Below are 21,857 nucleotides of genomic sequence, written 5' to 3' on the forward strand. Positions count from 1 at the left end.
TGGATGTTAATGCATCAGTTGGCCTGTCCTGAGCCCAGTAGGAAAATGCAATCATAAGGAAGCATCTTTATTTTCTTGGAAGATTAAAGCTTGTCGTTGAATACACTAACAAACATCTATAGCTATACTGTTGAAAGTATCCTGACTGATTGCATGATGGTCTGGTGAGGCAATTCAAATGCACAGGGACACAAGAAGCTGCAAAGAGTAGAAGACTGGTCATACATCATGGGCTCATCCCTCCCACCATCAGCAGCATCTACAGGAGGCACTGCCTCAAGAAGGCAGCATTAAGACCTTCACCATCATACCATCTTTTCACAGCTACCATCAGGCAGGAGATATTATCAGTAAATATTATTAGCTATTTTGGTCACTTTTGAGTTGTGCATATGCAAAATTCAGAAGTTGTTTAACAAGAAGCCAGGCTTTAGCACATTCTGCCCACAGATATCGTTCTTGAACATGACCTTGTAATTATCACAGAGCCTCACAATTTTAATTATTTTATCTATCACAATCAATATGGCCCAATCACTTTCATCCTTTTATACCGTTTTTTTCTCTGATTCCTATTCAACTTGGGCTTTTAGTGGGGCAGGAAGTAGATGTGACACAGGATGGACGGGTTTCACTACACTACAGCTGTTGCCACCTGCTGACCACTGGCAACCATACAGAGCTGTGAGATGGTATCAGATAATGTGTAACACATCTCATGCAATCACTGGCACAGCAGTCATCTCAAACCCATACAATACCTTGACACCTCAACTTAACTTCATGCAACTGTGCATATCACAAGAAGGATTGACAGGACAGACATTAAAAGAGTTTTGATCTCGGAGTTATATTATCAGTGTAGAAAGTTATCCGTCTAGAACTAGAATGAGAAGAATGTCTTTAATCTGCAGAGGGTTGTGAATGCTATTAATTCTCTAGCACAGAGAGTTGTGGTTGCTTTGGCATAAACAAGACTGAGCCCTTGAGGTACAAAGTAAATAAGGGATGTGGAGACTCTGTGGAAAAGGTGTCTTCAGCCTTGATCTTATTGGATCTCAGCACAAGTTCAAGGGTGGTATGGACTACTCACCCTCCTTGTCTTTCCTAATGGAGGATGATCGCATTATGAGGTCATAAAAGTTAGGGCCAACTTAGTTTTTCCATTTGCACATGCATTTGTGTTTGTAGAGGTTTCCTACACTTAAAATTTTCGTTGCTTTAAAGAGATTAGGTTTTTGTTTATAGTGCAAATATGGTTCATGGACTTGCTTTCGTTCGTTTTGCCCCAACAAGGCTCCTTGTGAAGTATACATGAAAGGAAGAATAAACTGATCAGATATGGAGGAGAATCTGGCGTAAAAGCTACACACTGAATTTTATTTATACACCACAGAGTAGGCCTTCCAGTCCTTTGAGCTACACTGTCCCAGCAGCCCACAACAAACCAATTAATTCTAACCTAATCATGGGACAATTTACAATGACCAATTAACCTGCCTGGCACATTTTTGAACTGTTAGCGGGGGGTGGGGGCATGGAATGGAGGATCTGGAGAAAACCCATGCATCCACAGGAAGGACTTACAGAGACTACTTAAAGAACGGCACCAGAATTGAACTCTGAACTCTGGAATGACCTGAGCTGTAATAGTGTCGCGCTAACCACTACACCGCCGTGGAACCCAGTTTTCCTCGTCTCATGGTGAGTTATTTTTTAGTGATGCCATTCACCATATCACCTCATTTCCAATAGTATCACATTACTTACCTATCCTTATCATTGACCATCATTATATTCCAACAACATAAATACACATATTAAAATTCAGTGTTAACTGCTGTTCATTCACTTGGTGCTTGTTTTATGGGTGCTACATGGAGGTTTTTCCAGATAGCTTAAGTATAGAGATGGAAGGCCAATGACCTTCAAATGGAGGATAATTTCAAGTGGCTCTGAGCTTCAGCCTCATCAGTTTGACTTGCTCGGTATCAGTTCCATAGAGCCACTACTATGCTTCAGCATTGGCACCCTGATGTCCATTGGAGAATGTTTTGTGCACTGTAAATAGTTTTGAACAGTAGTACACAAGACCATCATGTTAGTAGTCTTGTCTTTTCAAGCAGGAGGTACTCTGAGATATATATATATATCAAAGTTTTTCACTGTAATGGAATCAAACATCAAATAGTGCATTGTGCTCCAAAAGCAGCACTTGTGGGTGTGAGTCCCATCTAAGAAAGGATGGGCTTCAAGCTCTGTGCAAAGCACTTTGCCAAATTAGATGTCATTGGGTATGGGCTTTTCACTCATGAAAGATCTTGGTGTCCATGTCCATCAAACTTCTCTCACAGATTTGACTAATTTAATCCTCATTCTGCTGCAGTTCTAGTAGAAGAGTAATACCTTCCTTATCCTTTCACGTATTCTGGTGTGCTTCCCAGTGCTGGTCCTCCACACCCCCTCCCCACCCTTTAACCCATGTGTTTTCAATATCTGGGTGGGTGACACCAAGGGTAAGATCAAGTAAAATTGTTCTTTGTCCACAGTTTGTCCTTACTCTTTCTTCTCTGACTGAGAAGATTTCAGGTCTTGGCTATCTAACATGAGAATGTGGCATGGGTTAGGTTATGGCAGAGCAAGATAAGAAATATAAATTGATATCTACAGCATTGTAAGTAGAAGAGAGATAATGGAATGAAGAAGAAGTAGGGAAGAAGGAGTAGGAAACAAGGAGTAGTAGATTTGCAGAGTCCCTGTACAACAATCTCTCCAACTCAGGAATGTCAGCATCTCTTAGATTTGAACAGTTTGTTCACTCTTGTACAGTAGTTGGGGGATGGCTAGGAACAACAGCAAGAATCCAGTCTACTAGTCAGGGATTAAGGTAATGGGTTCAGTCTGCTCGATGTGATTCCCCTGAGAGTGGATGTCAATGAGCCACATCATGCAAGCACCAGTACAGTGTGTAGAGGTACAGCTGAGTGAGATCAGTACATATTCAAAAGTCAGTACCATGTCTACAAACATGACTGCACGGGAGCCTGTAAATCCATGAATTCTTGGGCCCAAGAATATGTGAAAAACAGCGTTATGGAAACATACTGACTGCATTCAGATACAAGTTCAAACTCCAGTTGTTTGAAAACCAGTCATTTTTATCATCAAAGTGCATTTGATGTTCAGTTAAAAGACATTCAGATAAAATTTCAATGCTGTGACAATTCAGACAGGGGCTAGTTCTCAGCAGGCACTGGATTAATTCTTTTCACTGTTTTGTTAATGGAAGGCTGCTGGTTTAGTTGCTGCACTCCATCACAAGTCAAGTGACTTTCACACCCACACAACTCAACCCAAACTTAAAATATTTTAAGGGAGTTGACAAGCCAGATGCAGTATCTACAGAAGCGGTATAAGTCAACTACTACAGGACAGAAATCATATGTAGGCCCAGACAAAGTAAGAACAGCAGGATCTTACAAAAAGAGTTTTGACCGGCAGCCAATCCAAACATCAGAAGTCTGGAGAGGAGGGGACTTCAATCAGGTCCACTGCCCCAGGATAAAAGGCAGGAACTGATCACGGCAGCGAGAAAGAGCTTTGACCAGCAACCAATCAGCATTTGGGATTGATTAGGTAGAGCAAATTAATGAAAGGTAGGGCCAAGCACAGCGGCCATTGTGGCAGTGGACGTGTCTGAGTGGACATGCTCAGAGTGGTGATCTTTAAGGCTTTAGCTCTTCGGGGCTTCACTGAAGAGAAGCTTCACTCAGAGAAAGCAAAGGAAGGAAAAGATCAATTTTTCCCCTTCTTTATCTCTGCTCAGCTAGGACAGTAGAGGTGCCAGGCAAGATAGTGAACTGTTTCCCTTGTGGCATGTGGGGAGGCCAAGAGACATGCAGTGTCCCTGATGACCACAACTGTGAGGTGCATCCAGCTGCAGCTTCTGACAAACTGCATTAAGGAGCTGGAGCTGAAGCTGGATGAACTCCAGATCATTCAGGAGGCTGACAGAGTGATAGATAGGACATGTAGAGAGGTAGTTACACCCAAGGTACAGGACACACGAAACTGGGTGACAATGAAGAAGGAGAAAGGGGTTGAGGACTCAGTGCAGAGTACCCCTGTGGCTAACCCCCTCAATAACAGGTCTATCACCTTGGGTACTGTCAGGGGGATGACCTACCATCCCTGATGAAGACGACAGAGTTTGTCATCAAAACATCAGTTATAATCGATACCTGTACCCAGCTGCAAGCTCAAGAAGATTTATTCGTCATATTCACTGGGAAAGCACTAGATCCTATTTCTAACAGAGGAAAGTCATAGTGGTCAGGTCTCTGGTACTGAGTGTGAATCAGAAGGGAAGGGGGGGAAGAAGAGGCACGCTGTGGTGTTAGGGGATTCATTAGTGAGGGGAATGGACAGGAGATTCTGTGGGCGAGAACAAGATTCCCAGGTGGCATGTTGAAATATCTCAAATTGAGTCCTCGGCATTCTTAAGCAGGAGGGTGAACAGCCAGACGTCATCGTCCATGTAGGTACCAATGATGTGGGTAAGATGAGTGACGAGGTTCTGCACTGAGAGTTCAGGGCGGTAGGTGCTAAGTTAAAGGGCAGGACCTCAGGGGTTGTGATCTCAGTATTGCTACCCGTGCCACGTGCTAGTGAGGCCAGAACAAGGAAGATTATATGTGGCTAGAAAGTTGGTGTGGGAGGGAGGGCATAAGATTTTTGGATCATTGGGCTCTCTACCAGGGAACGCAGAACCTGTACAGAAGGGATGGTTTGCACCTGAACTGGAGGGGCACTAATATCCTAGCGGGAAGGTTTGTGAATGTTGTACAATTGGGTTTAAACTAGAGTTGCAGAGGGATGGGAACCAGAGTGCCAAAACATTTAGTGAAGATGTTGGGGAGGGAGATGTTGGTAAGACCTCAGACAAAGTTAGGAATCAAAAAGTTGAACGTGGTGCGATTAGTGTCCTGAGCTGCACATATTTCAATGCAAGAAGCATTGTAGGAAAGGCGGATGATGGTGATGAGGTAGCTGGTTTACAAACAGAGGCAACATGTGGTGAGGAGAGGCTGTTGATAGGGCAAAATTGCAGTCAACAGGATGAGTTGCAATGTAAAAGGCAAACAAAATCAAAAAGGGGAATCCAGGACTGAAGGTGTTGTATTTGAATGTGCACAGTACACGGAATAACGTAGGTGAACTTGCAGCACAGTTGCAGATCGGCAGGTATGATGTTGTAGGCATCACATGGCTGGAAGATTATAGCTGGGAGCTTAATATCCAAGGATAACCATTGTATCGAAAAGATAAGCAGCAAGGCAGAGGGGTGGCATTGCTCTGTTGGTAAAACATGAAATTAAATCATTAGAAAGAGGTGACATAGGGGCGGAAGGATTGGATAGAGTCATTGTGGATAGAGCTCAGGACCTGCAAGGGTGAAAAGATCCTGATGGGAGTTTTAAACTGACCCCCAAATAGTAAGGATGTGGCCTACAAATTACAATGGAAGATAGAAAATAATGCTAAAAGGGCAACGTTACAATAGTCATAGGGGATTTCAATTATGCAGGTAGATTGGAAAAATCGGAATGGTGCTTTTGAAATGCTTTTGAAAGGGGGAATTTCTGGAGAGCCTATGAAATGCTTTTAAGAGCAGCTCATGATTGAGCCCACTAGGGGATCAGCTATTCTGGATTGGGTGTTGTGCAATGAACCAGAATTGATTAGAGAACTTAAGGTCAAAGAAGGGCAAGTGATCATATTATGATCAAATTCATCCTGAAATTTTAGAAGGAGAAGCTAAAGACAGATGTATCAGTATTACAGTGGAGTAAAGGGAATTACAGAGGCATGAGAGAGGAGTTGGACAGATTGATTGGAAAAGAACACTGGCAGAGATTTCTGGAAGCAATTCGGAAGGCACAGGATACATACATCCCAAAGAGGAAGAAGTATTCTAAAGGCAAGGTGACACAACCGTGGTTAACAAGAGAAGTCAAGACCAACATAAAAGCCAAACGGAGACCAACTTATCGAGCAAAAATTAGTGGGAAATTAGAGGGCTGGGAAGCTTTTTGAAAACAAGAGAAGGCAACTAAAAAATCATTAAGAAGTTTAAGATTGAATATGAAAGCAAGCTAGCCAATAATATTAAAGAGGATACCAAAGGTTTCTTCAGATGCATAAATTGAAAAGAGGCAAGAGTGGATATCGAATGCTGGAAAAAGAAGCTGGAGAGATAGTAATGGGAGACAAGAAAATGGCGGATGGACTGAATAAGTACTTAGTGGAAGACACTAGCAATATGGTGGAAGTTGCAGGTGACGGGGGCATGATGTGTGTGAAGTTACCATAACTAGGTGGAAACTGAAAGGTCACTTGGACTAGATGGTGTACTCCCCAGTGTTCTGAAAGAGGTAGCTGAAGAGATCATGGAGCCATTAGTAAAGATATTTCAAGAATCACTAGGTTTTGGAATGGTTCCCGAAGACTGGAAAATTGCAAACGCCATTCCACTGTTCAAGAAGGGAGAGAGGCAGAAGAAAGGAAACTGTAGGCCAATTAGTCTGACCTCAGTGGTTGTGAAGATCTTGGAGTCGAATATTAATGATGAGGTCTCAGAGTACTGGGAGCCACATAATAAGATAGGCCATAGGCATTATGTTTTCCTCGAGGGAAAATCTTGCTGACAAATCTGTCTAAATTCTTTGAAGAAATAACATGCAGGGTAGTCAAAAGAGAATCAGTTAATGTTGTGTACTTAGATTTTCAAAAGGCCGTTGACAAAGTTCCACTCATGAGGCTGCTCTACAAGCTACAGGAAAGATTCTAGTACGGATAAAGCAGTGGCTGATTGGCAGGAGGCAAAGAGAGGAAATAAAAGGAGCTTTCTCTGGTTGGCTGCTGGTGACTAGTGGTGTTCCACGGGGGTCTATGTTGGGACCGATTCTTTTTACGTTATATGTCAATGATTAGGCTGATGGAATTGATGGCTTTGTTGCAAAGTTTGCAGACGATATGAAGATAGGTGGAGGGGCGGGTAGTTCTGAGGAAGTAGAGAGGCTACAGAAGGACTTAGACAGATTAGGAGAAATGGCAGATGGAATACGGTGTCAGGAAATGTATGGTCATGCACTTTGGCAGAAGAAATGAAAGAATTGACTCTACAGTAAACAGAGAAAATACAAAAACTGAAGTGCAAAGGGACTTGGGAGTCGTTGTGCAGGATTCCTTAAAGGTTAATTCGCAGATTGAGTGTGTGGTGAGGAAGGCCAATGCAAGGTTAGCATTCATTTCAAGAGGACTAGAATGTAAAAGCATGAATGTAATGTTGAGACTTTATATAGAGCACTGGTGAGGCCTGACATGGAGTATCATGAGCAGGTTTACACCCCTTATCTCAGAAATGATGTGCTGAAACTAGGGAGGACTCAAATGAGGCTCACAAAAATGATTCCAGGATTGAATGGCTTATTGTATGAAGAGCATTTGATAGCTCTGGGCCTGTTTTCACTAGAATTCAGAAGAATGATGGGGTAACCTCATTGAAATCTATCAAATGGTAAAAGGCCTTGGTAGAGTAGATGTGGGGAGGACGTTAGGAGAATCTGAGACCAGAACACACAGCCTCAGAATAGAGGGCATTCCTTTTAGAATGAAGATTAAGAAGAATTTCTTTAGCCAGAGTGGTGAATTCTTTGCCACAGGAAGCTGTGGAGGCCAAGTCTTTATGCATATTTAAGGCAGAAGTTGATAGATCAGGGCATGAAGCAAAGGGGGGAAGGCAGGAGATTGGGGCTAAGAGGAAAATTGGATCAGTCATGATGAAATGGCAGAGCAGACTCGATGGGCCAAATGGCCTAATTCTACTCTTATGTCTTATGGTTTCAAAATCAAATTTAAAAGACATTTGATATTAATTTTGAAATAAAAATCTAAGTGTTGCCCTATTGTTCAATTAGTAGGTAAGTACATATGTATGCATGTGATTTAATGAAGTAGACATATATGTGATTAATCCTTAATCAAATGTCCTTAATAAAGAGTTAACACATGTTTTGAAGTTCCTAATGTTTTCCAGAGGGTATTTAATGTGATATGCACACGCTCTACAATAAGTGTTCCTAGTCCTCTCCCAACAAAGCAGAAAATCAATCAATATACATCAGAGTCAGAAAAAGGAGGTGGTATGGTTGAAGAAGATATGTAAAGAACCAGTCAAAGGCAGTAAACATAAACAAACAGCTGCGGAATTGGGGTAATGCTGTGACGTCAAGTTTGGTGTACGGTAAGTCAGAAAGCTTGCATTTAACAGTCAAGCATCAGAAGTAAAAAAAATCAATAGTCACTAGTGCTCTGAGAGGCAAAGAGACATCAGTAACTGGAGAGAGCACAGAAGAATTAAAAATTGGAGAAATTAAAACACTGCAGAGAGTTCAACATGGTATAGACAGTAAGATAAAATGGTGACCCAGACACAGACAGAAAATGGCCATATGCAGACTACTGACATAAGAGAGTGCAAGAAGGTTATTTTATTGTTGGAGGCAGAATCTGAGCTATATCACAGCTTTATTACTCTGGTAGCTCCGCAGAAAGCCAAAGACAGTTATTTCATTCAGTGAATTACTGGAGAAATTGGAGGATTATTTCAATCCACAGTCATTGAACTAGTAAAAGTTACAAGCTTGACACAGGGAATCAAAGAGCTGGGGAACTTAGCAAATGCATCATTGCATTAAAGGATTTATCTAGATATTGCAGTTTTGATGCATTCTTAAACTGAGCATCTGACCTGACTTAAATAACAATTCTGTGCACGTTGTTAAGCACACTGAATTTAATGTTGGAGCTTCCATGCAATATTGTGACTGTGATGTGCAACATGAGACAATGCCCTCTTTGAAATGGTGGGGAGACTCCAGTGTCAATGCTCGCCAAATGACAGCATTAAACGATTGACCAGAAGAGGTTTAACAGTGATATTCATTAGATGCAGAACAATTGATACATCAGATAAAAACATTATAATTGAGCATTAGAACATTAATCTATTGGACAGATACCATAGTTCTCAAAACCCAAGGGCTTTTTTACATTGAGCTTCTCAGTATATTCTTTTCTTGGCATACACTCATATTATTATTTTTTCCATGATCCTTGTGGTTTGGGTTTTCATGTTCTTCAGTCATCCAATAATAGACAATAGACAATAGGTGCAGAAGTAGACCATTTGGCCCTTCGAGCCTGCACCGCCATTTTGAGATCATGGCTGATCAATTACTATCAATACCCGGTTCATGCCTTGTCCCCATATCCCTTGATTCCCCTATCCATAAGATACCTATCTAGCTCCTTCTTGAAAGCATCCAGAGAATTGGCCTCCACTAACTTCCGAGGCAGTGCATTCCAGACCCTCACAACTCTCTGGGAGAAGAAGTTTTTCCTTAACTCTGTCCTAAATGACCTACCCCTTATTCTCAAACCATGCCCTCTGGTACTGGACTCTCCCAGCATCTGGAACATATTTCCTGCCTCTATCTTGTCCAATCCCTTAATAATCTTATATGTTTCAATCAGATCCCCTCTCAATCTCCTTAATTCCAACGTGTACGAGCCCAGTCTCTCTAACCTCTCTGCGTAAGACAGTCCAGACATCCCAGGAATTAACCTCGTGAATCTACGCTGCACTTCCTCTACAGCCAGGATGTCCTTCCTTAACCCTGGAGACCAAAACTGTACACAATACTCCAGGTGTGGTCTCACCAGGGCTCTGTACAAATGCAAGAGGATTTCCTTGCTCTTGTACTCAATTCCCTTTGTAATAAAGGCCAACATTCCATTAGCCTTCTTCACTGCCTGCTGCACTTGCTCATTCGCCTTCAGTGACTGATGAACAAGGATTCCTAGATCTCTTTGTATTTCTCCCTTACCTAACTCTACACCGTTCAGATAATAATCTGCCTTCCTGTTCTTACTCCCAAAGTGGATAACCTCACATTTATTCACATTATACATCATCTGCCAAGTATCTGCCCACTCACCCAGCCTATCCAAGTCACCCTGAATTCTCCTAACATCCTCATCACATGTCACAGTGCCACCCAGCTTAGTATCATCAGCAAATTTGCTGATGTTATTCTCAATGCCTTCATCTAAATTGTTGACGTAAATTGTAAACAGCTGTCGTCCCAATACCGAACCCTGTGGCATCCCACTAGTCACCACCTGCCATTCCGAGAAACACCCATTCACCGCTACCCTTTGCTTTCTATCTGCCAACCAGTTTTCTATCCATGTCAATGTCTTCCCCCCGATGCCCTGAGCTTTGATTTTACCCACCAATCTCCTATGTGGGACCTTATTAAATGCCTTCTGAAAATCGATGTACACTACATCCACTGGATCTCCCTTGTCTAACTTCCTGGTTACATCCTCGAAAAACTCCAATAGATTAGTCAAGCATGATTTACCCTTGGTAAATCCATGCTGGCTCAGCCCAATCTTATCACTGCTATCTAGATATGCCACTATTTCATCCTTAATAATGGACTCTAGCATCTTCCCCACCACCGATGTCAGGCTGACAGGTCGATAGTTCTCTGTTTTCTCCCTCCCTCCTTTCTTAAAAAGTAAAGAAAGTAAAGTAAAAAGTTTCTTAAAAAGTAAAGAACTTTTACTAGTTCCCTTCCACATTAGATAGATAGATAGATACTTTATTCATCCCCATGGGGAAATTCAACTTTTTTCCAATGTCCCATACACTTGTTGTAGCAAAACTAATTACATACAATACTTAACTCAGTAAAAAATATGATATGCATCTAAATCACTATCTCAAAAAGCATTAATAATAGCTTTTAAAAAGTTCTTAAGTCCTGGCGGTAGAATTGTAAAGCCTAATGGCATTGGGGAGTATTGACCTCTTCATCCTGTCTGAGGAGCATTGCATCGATAGTAATCTGTCGCTGAAACTGCTTCTCTGTCTCTGGATGGTGCTATGTAGAGGATGTTCAGAGTTATCCATAATTGACCGTAGCCTACTCAGCGCCCTTCGCTCAGCTACCGATGTTAAACTCTCCAGTACTTTGCCCACGACAGAGCCCACCTTCCTTACCAGCTTATTAAGACGTGAGGCATTATAATTTCTTAGTGCCCACCATCTCTGAAGAACACTTTGTTGTTCATTTTTATGACAGCTGTTAGATTTTGTACATGTTTATTATTCTGTTAGCCCATTTATGATTGTTCCTTCTATCTCAGTACTTTACTGAGCAACTTAAAATTGTGCATGTTCGCTGGTCCAAATTATATCCATAAGTTTTCATTCTATTCTTATTGGTTTTCCTTTGAATGCAGCATATAAAATACTTATTTCATGCTATTCAGATTTCTATTCCCTAGCTTTTTCTATCAGTATTTCCTGGTGTTTTAATTTTTTCATGAATTCTCTCATACCTCAAAAAGCAGATAGTCAGAAGTTTACCTCCAATGTGTCCTTTGGCTGTTTTACTCTCATTTCTGCACTGCAAATACACCATAGACATTAAATCCAAGTGTTTCTGAACCAATATCACAACATATTAATTTGTCTGGTATTTAATGTACAGCCAGTTGTCACTCTCCCTTCTGGTCTACTTCATATGCTATTTTAAAAGCAAGTGTCTACTTAGTTGCAACTGTTTCCATTGCAGCAGCTCCAGTAGCTGCAAAATGAATCAGTCACTTAAATAAATACATTTTAACTTCAATTGCATCCTCAGAGACATGGAGAGCAGAGAGGAAGTAGTCCAAAAGAGGTCATCAAAGGTGGAGCCATAGAAGAAAAGCAGTGATGAGATGGACTGAGTAAGTATTATTGGAGGATTTAATGTAGAAGTCTGGATAAATAGAGGGACAAGAAAAATTCATTAATGAGAATGTGCCAGAGAGATTATGGGAGGTGGGAGGAAGACATGAGGGTGGGTGAACAGAGGGAGCAGTCTGTGGAATATAACAGGATGGCATTGTGCCTCGGGAGTTGGAAACTCTGGTCATTGTGAAGATTAACAGATTTTCCTTGTGCTTTCTGGAAAAGTACCAGTGCATCTCCTGGTGTGTATCTGTTCTCATCTTCCGTCAGATGATAGGAATAGTGTGGCCATGAAACTAACCAGTCAGTGCATGAAGGGAGAGGGCACTTCAAGTACACAGACTCGTTAGAACAGTTAAGTGATTGGTCCATTTTCAAGGGTGAATTGATTGGCTGATTCCCTCACTACCCATCACCTGACTGAGCTAATTCAGAAGTTGGAAGGATACTAGGATTTATGATTATTGACATTTTAATTTCTCACCTGATCCAACACGACATTTCTCAGTACAGGTTGCTTCCTTATTTCTATTCCCTGCTTATTGGTTTATAAGATGAAAATTTTGACTTCTTCCACTTTGTGTATCACTGAGTGAGATTGCCTGTTCAAATCTATATCAAATTCTTCATCTCCTATTTGTCTTTTTGCCCAGTCCCTGGAAGCATACAATAAATATCTATCAATTATATTTCTCTCCTCTTATTTCATATACAAATATTTAAACTTCTTCAAGCAACTACAGTATTAATTATACACTCCTCTTCTCATCAGACTCATTCCCATTTCTTTTTCTGTATTTATGAAATCAATATGCTACTGTGCTGCTGTGATATTGTAAAGACTAAGAGACGCATTGAATAGCCAGAGTTTGGGATGGTTGTTGAAAATATCCACAGACAATGCATGACTCCACTTTGATTCTGCGGTTATGATGAAAGCTTTCAGAATCAGATTTAATGTCACTGGCATATGTCATGAAATATATTAACTTTGCAGCAGCAGTACAACCCAATACATAATAATAGAGAGAAAAAAACTGTGAATTACAGTAAGTGTAGATAAAAAAGTAGTGAAGTAGTGTTCATGGGTTCAATATCCATTCAGAAGTTGGCTGGCAGTGGGGAAGAAGATGTTCCTGAATCACTGAGTGTGTGCCTTCAGGCTTCTATACCTCCTTCCTATTGAATATTTATCCCATATGCCACTGGATGAGACCATACCACATTGTGTACCTCATGAAGCAATTCAGCATTATAATGATATCAAACACCATTCAGCTGTGATTCTGACAACATGGTAACTATGGAAACAGCACAAAATGAAAAGGATAATAATTATTATATCGACACACAAGATGCTGAAGCATCTCAGCAGGTCAGGCAGCATTCATGGAGGGAAAGGAATGGTTGATGTTTTTGTAAAGATCCTTCATCAGGATTACCATCATTAGTCCAAACAAAGGGTCTCAATGCCAAATGTTGACTATCCCTTTCACTCCACGGATGATACCTGATTTCAGACCTCTGATATCTTGTGTGCTGCTTTAGATTCCACCTGCAATCACCTGTGTCTCCAATGATTACATCAAGGTACATATTCTACATTAATGTTGCAGTTAAAGACATAAAAATGTTGGAACTGTGCCAAGCAATGTAAAGGGATACATATTGTCAGAATGAAGATACATGCACAGGAACTGGATTGCATAGTAAATCGCAGGTTAATTGAGTTAACCAAGCACTAGATTGTCCTAGAGATCAATTTCAGGTGAAATGCTGCAATTTATGATCATTGTTGAACAGTCATGAACTCGGAGTCCGTTGGAAAACTGCTGATGTGGGGAGATTCGACAATATAGCTTTAAGATTTGAATATAGGTTCTTCAAACACCTTCCAAAATCCACTATGTGTGCCACAGTGAATGTTTTCACCAGCACTTAATTGCTGAGATATTTATTTTTTGTGTTTTCAGAGTAACTAACAGTGCTGACAGTGCTTCATAACTGGAGATACCATATAGCCATGACAGACCACTCAGGAAGGTTTGAAGTTTTCATGAGGCAAGGCAAAGACATACCCATCTGTGAAGACCCTAACCCCACATGACATTATGCACACACATTTCTGAAGAACAATTCACAGGATCAGGTTTTCCTTCATCACTGAGACATGCAACATGCTGCTGTATCTAGACAGCTTTCAGTGGAGTTCAAGGTCACATTGATTCCCAGACTCCTAGCTACAGCATCTTCTGAAGCAATCACTAGGGTTCTCTTCCAGGTCTTCCATCTTGCTGCTCATTGTAATTTAAGAATACTCACCCAGGCACTATATTGATCGATAATTTCATTTACTTCAATTTCATTGAGGAGAAGATGACATCTCAGACACTAAGGCAGACCAGAGTTATTTCTCACAAGTGTATATAACCATTAACTGCACCCATTTCCCTCAGTTTTGTGGATGATAAGCAGAATATGAGGAGGGCATTGCTAAACCAAATGGTTCATGTTCTGAATTTCCATAACACAAAGCTATGTCATTTGTACATGCATCAAGGAATCTGAGTTAACAAAAATTGCATATATTTATGCCTTTTTGGGCGATTTCACAACTTTCACAGAAACAAACCTAATGGATTTTTGGTATTCAATGTGGCTCTAGCTTAAGGCACCAAAGTAGCATAAAATCCGAATTTTCTCCAAAGGTTTGTGCTCATCACAGAAGGTTTCCTTGAGAAAGATCTAAAAAATATTAAAATGGTAATGTTGCAAGAATTTTACACACTAAAGCTGATTAATACAGTGGATTCCGGTTAATTGGTTCATCGGTTAATTGGGGCAGCCACTTATTTGGGATAACCCTCACAGAACAAAAATAATCGAGAAGATGGCCAGGATTCCCTTTGTTTATTTAGGACACTATGCTACTTAATTGTGTCTGGAGACTGTTGCTGAACAGTTTCTAACTGGCATCAGTCGCATGAACTTGTATAGTCATTGGACACACCACCATGCTTAGAGTGGACAGTTTTTAAATAGCGTCAGTTGTGTGCAATTGTGTTTAAAAAAACTGTGATCTTTGTCATTGCTAGTTGGTGAGAAATAATCAGTAAGACAATTTAGAATGGTTTTGCTCACTGTGATTTCAAGCATTCAGGCTTCGAGATGACAGAAATGGCCAGGAGGGAAAATGATTTCACTGCTTCAGCAAGTTAGGAACCAGGAAGAATTTGAAGGTATTGGCAATCATCTTGAATGTTACAATGAAAATGAAGATTTGGAAGATACAATTGTCAGAAGCATTGCAGAAAGGCAGTCTATTATCTGCTCTAGGTGTCTGCACTAATTTTGTTCATTTACAGTCAATCAAAAGAACCTGGCAGCACGTTGGTTGTCCATTGTATCTGACAATGACAGTAAAACATGGGCTGGGAAGTTTTGAAAGTGTAAAGGCAGTTGCAGTAGGACAGTTCCACTCTCTTGACTTTGGAAGTCCAGGTCCAGTGCTATGAGTAGTCCTCACAAACTTGGGTCTTCCTTGGTTGCATGACTCTTTGTCATGCTCTTCACTTTCCATAATGCATTGCAGAACCCCTTCTTGGCCATTGGCTCTCATCCACCCAGTCCGCCAGAGTTGACTTCACATGCACATCCAGGCATGTCCCTATTTCACTGGGTTACGTGATCCGCTGGCTACCCTCACCTGGTTTAGGCCTGCCTGTTGGGTTGGTGTACCATGGTGTGGCCACTGTCACGTGCAGACAGCTACCTGCAGCCACAGTTGAGTGTTGAGTCGGGTCTACCAGGGACTAAAGGTGAGTGTACTGTCCCAGAATGGACCCATGTCCATTCACCAGAGGTGCTACCCCTCCCTGGACATTGGATGAATTCCTGTCGATAACTCACAAATACACAGTTTTATAGTAGTGTGGTAGCATTGTTAGTGTCCTAAATCGTTCTGTATTTCATTTAAGTACATAATTTGTTATTCAGTTAAATGGTAATTTGCCTTTTTTATACATTTTTAACTACTTCCATGAAACTTCAGCTAATTGGGACAGCTGCTTAATTGGGCCAAAAATGTACTGGTTTCAATGTGTCACAATTAACCAGAATCCACTGTAAATGCCTCTTTGGTCAAGATGGTGCCAGCAAACAACACTACCTTGGGCAACATCTTCCAGAGAGTCCACAGAACCATTTCTTTCTCTTCTTTTTATTTTAAATGTATTTTGGTACTGTTGGAAGTTTGAAGATTGACTGAGCAAACTGGTGCTTTGCTGTCTCTGAGAAGATTCCAAGAGGTGAGCGGCCTTTAGGCCCCGAACCTTAGAGATGGGGCTTGAGCTTATGATCGGCTCCATTTCTTGCCAATCTTGCTGACTAAAGTGCCAAGGAAGATTGAAATCATCGAGGCGAGTGAGGAAGGCGCGTGTTTGGCGCAGTGGACCAGCCACTCACTCGCCACTGCTGGAGGGAAGTACCTGCGTGTGATGGTCTCTTGCTTATTGCTCCCGAGGGAGGACTAGTCACTCTCTCTCTCTCCCCCTTGATGCTCTCAGAGGGTGCTACTGAAGTTCTGGCCCTGCGATTTATCGATTGGACTGCAGTTCAGTTGGACTCTTTCAGTTTTCTATTTTTATATTCTGTGTTTTAGCCCATTCTGTCTTCTCACTGTTTGCACATTTCGTTTGGTCTTTGCACTTGGGGAGGGTGTTGATGTTCTTGCCATTTGCACATGGAAGGGTTGATGATCTTGTTGCTATTTGTACAATTTGATTTTTTTTGCACATGGGGTTGGGTTTGATGTTCTTGTTGCCACTTGCACTATTTGCTTTTACTGTGCGTAGGGTGGGGGGTGTTGATGTTTTTCTTTGAATGGCTTCCATGGTTTTCTTTGTTTCATACCTGCCTGGAGAAGACGAATCTCGGAGATATATACTGCATACATACTGTAATAAATAGACCTTGAACCTTGAAACTTTCTGGAGATGGAATTGAGAATTCTCCATAAATGGAAGCTGTGGGTATGATTTTGGGCTATTTCAATTACTTTGCTATACCAGGAATTCAAATCTTTGTATTCTTGTGTTTAAAATTAAACACCCGTTGAGAAGTTGTGATTTTTCATAACAACCTTTTGGAGAAATTATAGGGTGTAATAGGGGAATTTACATACAAAGCATACAATAGGAAATAAAATAAAATTCAAATGCACAATATTGCAGATGCTGAAAATATGAAATAAAACCATAAAGCTGGAATTCATCAGCAGTCAGACAGAAACTGAGAAGATTAAACAACAGAATTAGCATTCCAGGTATACCTCTCTCCCTACGAATGCTGCTGGGGCCTTCCAGTATTTTATATTCCATTATAGAACAACCAACAATTGAAGAAAGCCCATTTTCGCATTTGCATGCTGGATTAACATCAAAGTAACTTCAAGGACAGGTCCAGGCTGAGTCCAACACAACACAAATCAACTAATTAATTTGGCAGTGATTGCTCTTCTATGCATCTGCTTCCTCACAAATGAGCCCAGTGGTGGGATTTGTAGCACCCAGTTTCAGCGTAAATCATACATAAAAGCATTTCAGTCTAGGTGTTAATATGCTCCAAGTTATTTCCAAATGACATCATATCCATAGAGAAATTAGCTGGACACTTCTGTGTCCAAATTCACCTGCGCAGAGCTGGTACTTCTGCAGTTTAGTCATACTACCAGCCACACAGCAAGTACCACAGAATATGTTTCCTCCAAATCTCACTGAAGACTGCTCATACACATTCTGAAGTCTGCAAACAGAAGACAAACTAACAATAAATGTATTTTTCCAAAATTCAGCTAATAATAAATTAATGTTTTATTTGACTTTATGATAATTCTATAAATAATGCAAATGTGGTACTTGGTGTGACAGTCAATGCCAGGAGAATAACTGGCCCTGAGAGAGAAGAAAGGATCCTCTTTGTTTCTCTCTTCCCCATTTTGCTGTGTCATACTGCTTTCTCTCCATCAACGGCTTCACAACGGCATATAGCATTACAATTTTACTGCTCCTGCAGGACTTACATCTGTCATGAACATAGAAATCTACAGCACATTATAGGCCCTTCGGCCCACAATGTTGTGCTGACCATGTAACCTACTCTAGAAACTGCCTAGAATTTCCCTAGTGTAAAGCCCTCTATTTTTCTAAGCTCCATGTACCTATCTAAGAGACTCTTAAAAGACCCTATTATATCCACTTCCACCACCATCACCAGGAGTGCATTCCACGCACCCACCACTCTCTGTGTGAAAAACTTACCCCTGACATCCCCTTGGTACCAATTTCCAAGCACCTTAAAACAATCAACACACACAAAATGCTGGTGGAACACAGCAGGCCAGGCAGCATCTATAAGGAGAAGCACTGTCGACGTTTCGGGCCGAGACTGACGTCAGGACTGACGAAGGGTCTCGGCTCGAAACGTCGACAGTGCTTCCCCTCATAGATGCTGCCTGGTCTGCTGTGTTCTACCAGCATTTTGTGTGCGTTGTTTGAATTTCCAGCATCTGCAGATTTCCTCGTGTTTACCTTAAAACAATGCCTCCTTGTGTTAGCCATTTCAGCCTTGGGGAAAGCCTCTGGCTATCCACATAATCAATGCTCCTCATCATCTTATACACCTCTGTCAGGTCACCTCTCATCCTTCATTGCTCCAGGGAGAAAAGGCCAAGTTCAGTCAACCTATTCTCATAAGTTACACCCTCCAATCCAGACAATATCCTTGTAAATCTCCTCTGCACTCTCTCTGTAGTATCCACCTCCTTTCTGTAGTGAGGTGACCAGAACTGAACACAGTACTCCAAGTGGGGTCTGACCAAGGTCTTATATACATTACCTCAGGGCTCTAGAACTCAATCCCATGGTTGATGAATGCCATCATACCATACGCCTTCTTAACAACACTGTCAACCTGCGCAGCAGCTTTGAATGTCCTATGGACATGGACCCCAAGATCTCTCAGATCCTCCACACTGCCAAGAGTCTTACCATTAATATTATATTCTATCTTCAAATTTTACCAACCAAAATGAACCACTTCACACTTATCTGGGTTGAAGTTCATTTGCAACTTCTCAGCTCAGTTCCGCATCCTATCAATGTCCAGCTGTAACCTCGGACAACCCTCCAGACTATCCACAACACCCCCAACCTTTGTGTCATCAGCAAACTTACTAACCCACCCTTCTACTTCTTCATTCAGGTCATTTATAAAAATCCCAGAACAGATCCCTGAAGAACACCACTGGTCACCAACCTCCATGCAGAATATGAACCATCTACAACCACCCTTTGCCTTCTGTGGGTGAGCCAATTCTGGATCCCATGCCTCCTTACTTTCTGAATGAGCCTTGAAGTTAAAACCTTGATTTTAACATGATTCAAAGTAGAAACCATTTGTTGCATCTTTGTTTCTTTTTTACCAATTTTGGGATCTCTTTGGGTGATCCAATTTGATACAAATGCACTATGTGCTACAAATCAACCAAAAAAACCAACAATCTGATTCCTAGACATGCATCTGTTGAAGCAACTGCATATTCTTGATAATCAGCAAATCAAAGCAGTTCCTCAGTTTATGAAAGAATCCATGATACCAGATCCTATAGATGGCATTGCTTAGTGTGAGAGCTAATACATGGCAAAAATATACAGAATTTAAACCTTGCAATTGGAAAAAGGCCATAAAACATAATTAATATCAAGAATGATATGTTTAAATTCAGTTGAATTTGCATGATAACCACAAAATTTGCAGAAAAGAGAGTTTAGGGAAAGAAGTGAAATCAATTATTAAATATAGTTGATGGATTATTTATTTTATATCCCATATGATCAATAAACCTCCTAACTCTTTGAAATGTGGCGGGAACCGCAACGCCCATAAGAAACTCACAGAAACATGAGCGGAACATACAAACTCCTTACAGACAACAGTGGAATTGAACCTGGGTCACTGGCAATGTAATAGTATTATAGTATCTGTGCCACACATGTAGATAATGAAATGTTGATCATGAGTTGCCATGTGTTTCTACTCATTTCCGTCATGGTAATTTCAACGGCAGAGGTATGAGGATGAGTTTTTCAAATGTTTCTGAAGTCTATGGTAACATGGAAATTCACTATTATTGTTTGTATTAGTATTGGTTTATTATGTCACATATATCAAGATTCAATGAAAAACTTTTGTTTGCATTCCATCCACGCAGAGTGTGCCATACATAAGCATATCGAGACAGTTAAAAGAAAGGAGCGCAGAATATAGTATTGCAGCAAAAAGAAAATGCAGTATAGGTCGACAAAAAAAAGTGCAAGGATAACGATGAGATACAAGATTCATCACTTAGCGTATGAGGGGTTGTTCGCGAGTCTTGTAACACCTGAATAGAAGCTGTTTTTGAGTCTGGTGGAACATGCTCTCAAACTTCTGTATCTCCTGCCTGACGTGAGAAGAGAAAATGACTAGAGTGGTAGGGGTACTTGATTATGTTGGCTGCTTTCCCGAAAATCATTGTTGGAGAGGCTGGTTTTCATGATGATTTTTTTTTTCACTACCTCAATTCTCCTTCAGCTATGTTTCAGCTATGAATGGAGAATCCTCACCAAAAGCTAACTTTTATAATGAAGCCAAACTACATGACCAAATTCCAAAATAACGATAGCAGTAAATCAGCACCAAGATCTCTCCGGACTCAATCAAATGGAGATCACCATACTTTAAGTAAAGTTTTTCGTCTGCAAATGCCTGTTTGCTTCGCTGCAGGAGAAAGACTATGCGGTAACAACATGAATCACGGAGAGAGACATACAGCACGGGCACAGGTCCTTCAGCCCAACTCATCTATGCTGACCAAATGTCATCTAAGCTAGTCTAGTCTCATTTGGTGGCGTTTGACCCATATCCCGCAAAACCATTCCTCTCGCTGAAATTCAGTACCATTGAAGTCAAAGGATTTAATTTTGAAGACAGTACAAACAACATACTGCTGCTGATGTGCGCAACACCACCAAACGGAGCTGATTTTTCGAGCCCATATAGTTCTCAGTCTTCCATCATTTTTTTAAACAAACTTTCTAAATTATTGATACAGAAATGAATCAAAGAGACATTAGTTGTAACTTTGTATGCAGAACGTTTATAATAGTCTCACGTGTAAAGACCTCTGTTCATACTACACTGGGTTGTCGTAGTGTATAAAAATGCAAGCTGAACTTCTGAGGGTAACATTACGGGCGACATTAATTTAGACCCTCGTGTTTTACTGATCCCGTGAAAAGGTATCCTGGTCAATTCTTTCCTTATTCGAAGTCACTGAAAAATACAGATTATTGGGTCGCCTATTCGTTTGAAAGTTGTGCGCGTCTGGCTGCGTTGTTTCCCCCATTTGCCTGGAGTGCTTGCAGAGCATTTAAGGGTTTCTGAGGGGCGAAAGGCGCTTGCAGACTCCTTTCGGGGGTCAAGCCGCTGCCATGCCGAACTTGGGCGGCTGGGACAAAGTGCAGGACGAGGAGGTGCGTTGTTGCCGACTTTCGCTGCGGAGGAAGGGAAGGGAGGGAGGGAGGGAGGGAGGACAGCGCGGCGCGGCGCGGCGCTGCGCTTGCAGCCGCTTTCCGGTAGGTGTCTCTGGATGCGGATTCGGGTGCGGGTGCGGGACCGTGCGGACGCTCTGGCTCGCTGCGCCCGCCGCCATATTGGCTGCTTTGCTGCACCGCGGTGAGATGAGGGTGAAGCGCGGCCGTTGCCGCATTTGACTCCGCGCCGAAAGTTCAGCTCCTGCCCCGGTCATCCGACTCCAGCCTGCGAGCCCACACTTCCTTGCCTGCCTCCTTCCCCCGTTTAAGAGTCACCCGAACGGAGCGAGCGAAACGCCGAACCATGGAGGCCGTCAAAGCCTTTAATAACGAGGTCGGTATGAGCTGCAGTTGAT

General features: G+C 41.5%; 1 protein-coding gene across 3 annotated transcripts in view; it reads left to right on the plus strand.

Moving 5' to 3' along the window:
- Positions 1-21,567: 21,567 nt before the first annotated feature.
- tiam2a (TIAM Rac1 associated GEF 2a) overlaps positions 21,568-21,857 on the plus strand; it is a 209,062-nt gene continuing 208,772 nt past the window's right edge. For all 3 annotated transcript variants that reach the window (XR_012099625.1, XR_012099626.1, XM_073051114.1), the window contains exon 1: positions 21,568-21,835. Coding sequence is in view for 1 of the 3 variants with exons in the window: in XM_073051114.1 (XP_072907215.1) it covers positions 21,806-21,835 (30 nt within the window). In the remaining 2 variants the exon portion in view is untranslated. The remainder of the gene's footprint in view (positions 21,836-21,857) is intronic.

Source organism: Hemitrygon akajei, chromosome 7, assembly GCF_048418815.1.
Source record: "Hemitrygon akajei chromosome 7, sHemAka1.3, whole genome shotgun sequence".
NCBI classification, from domain to species: Eukaryota; Metazoa; Chordata; class Chondrichthyes; order Myliobatiformes; family Dasyatidae; genus Hemitrygon; species Hemitrygon akajei.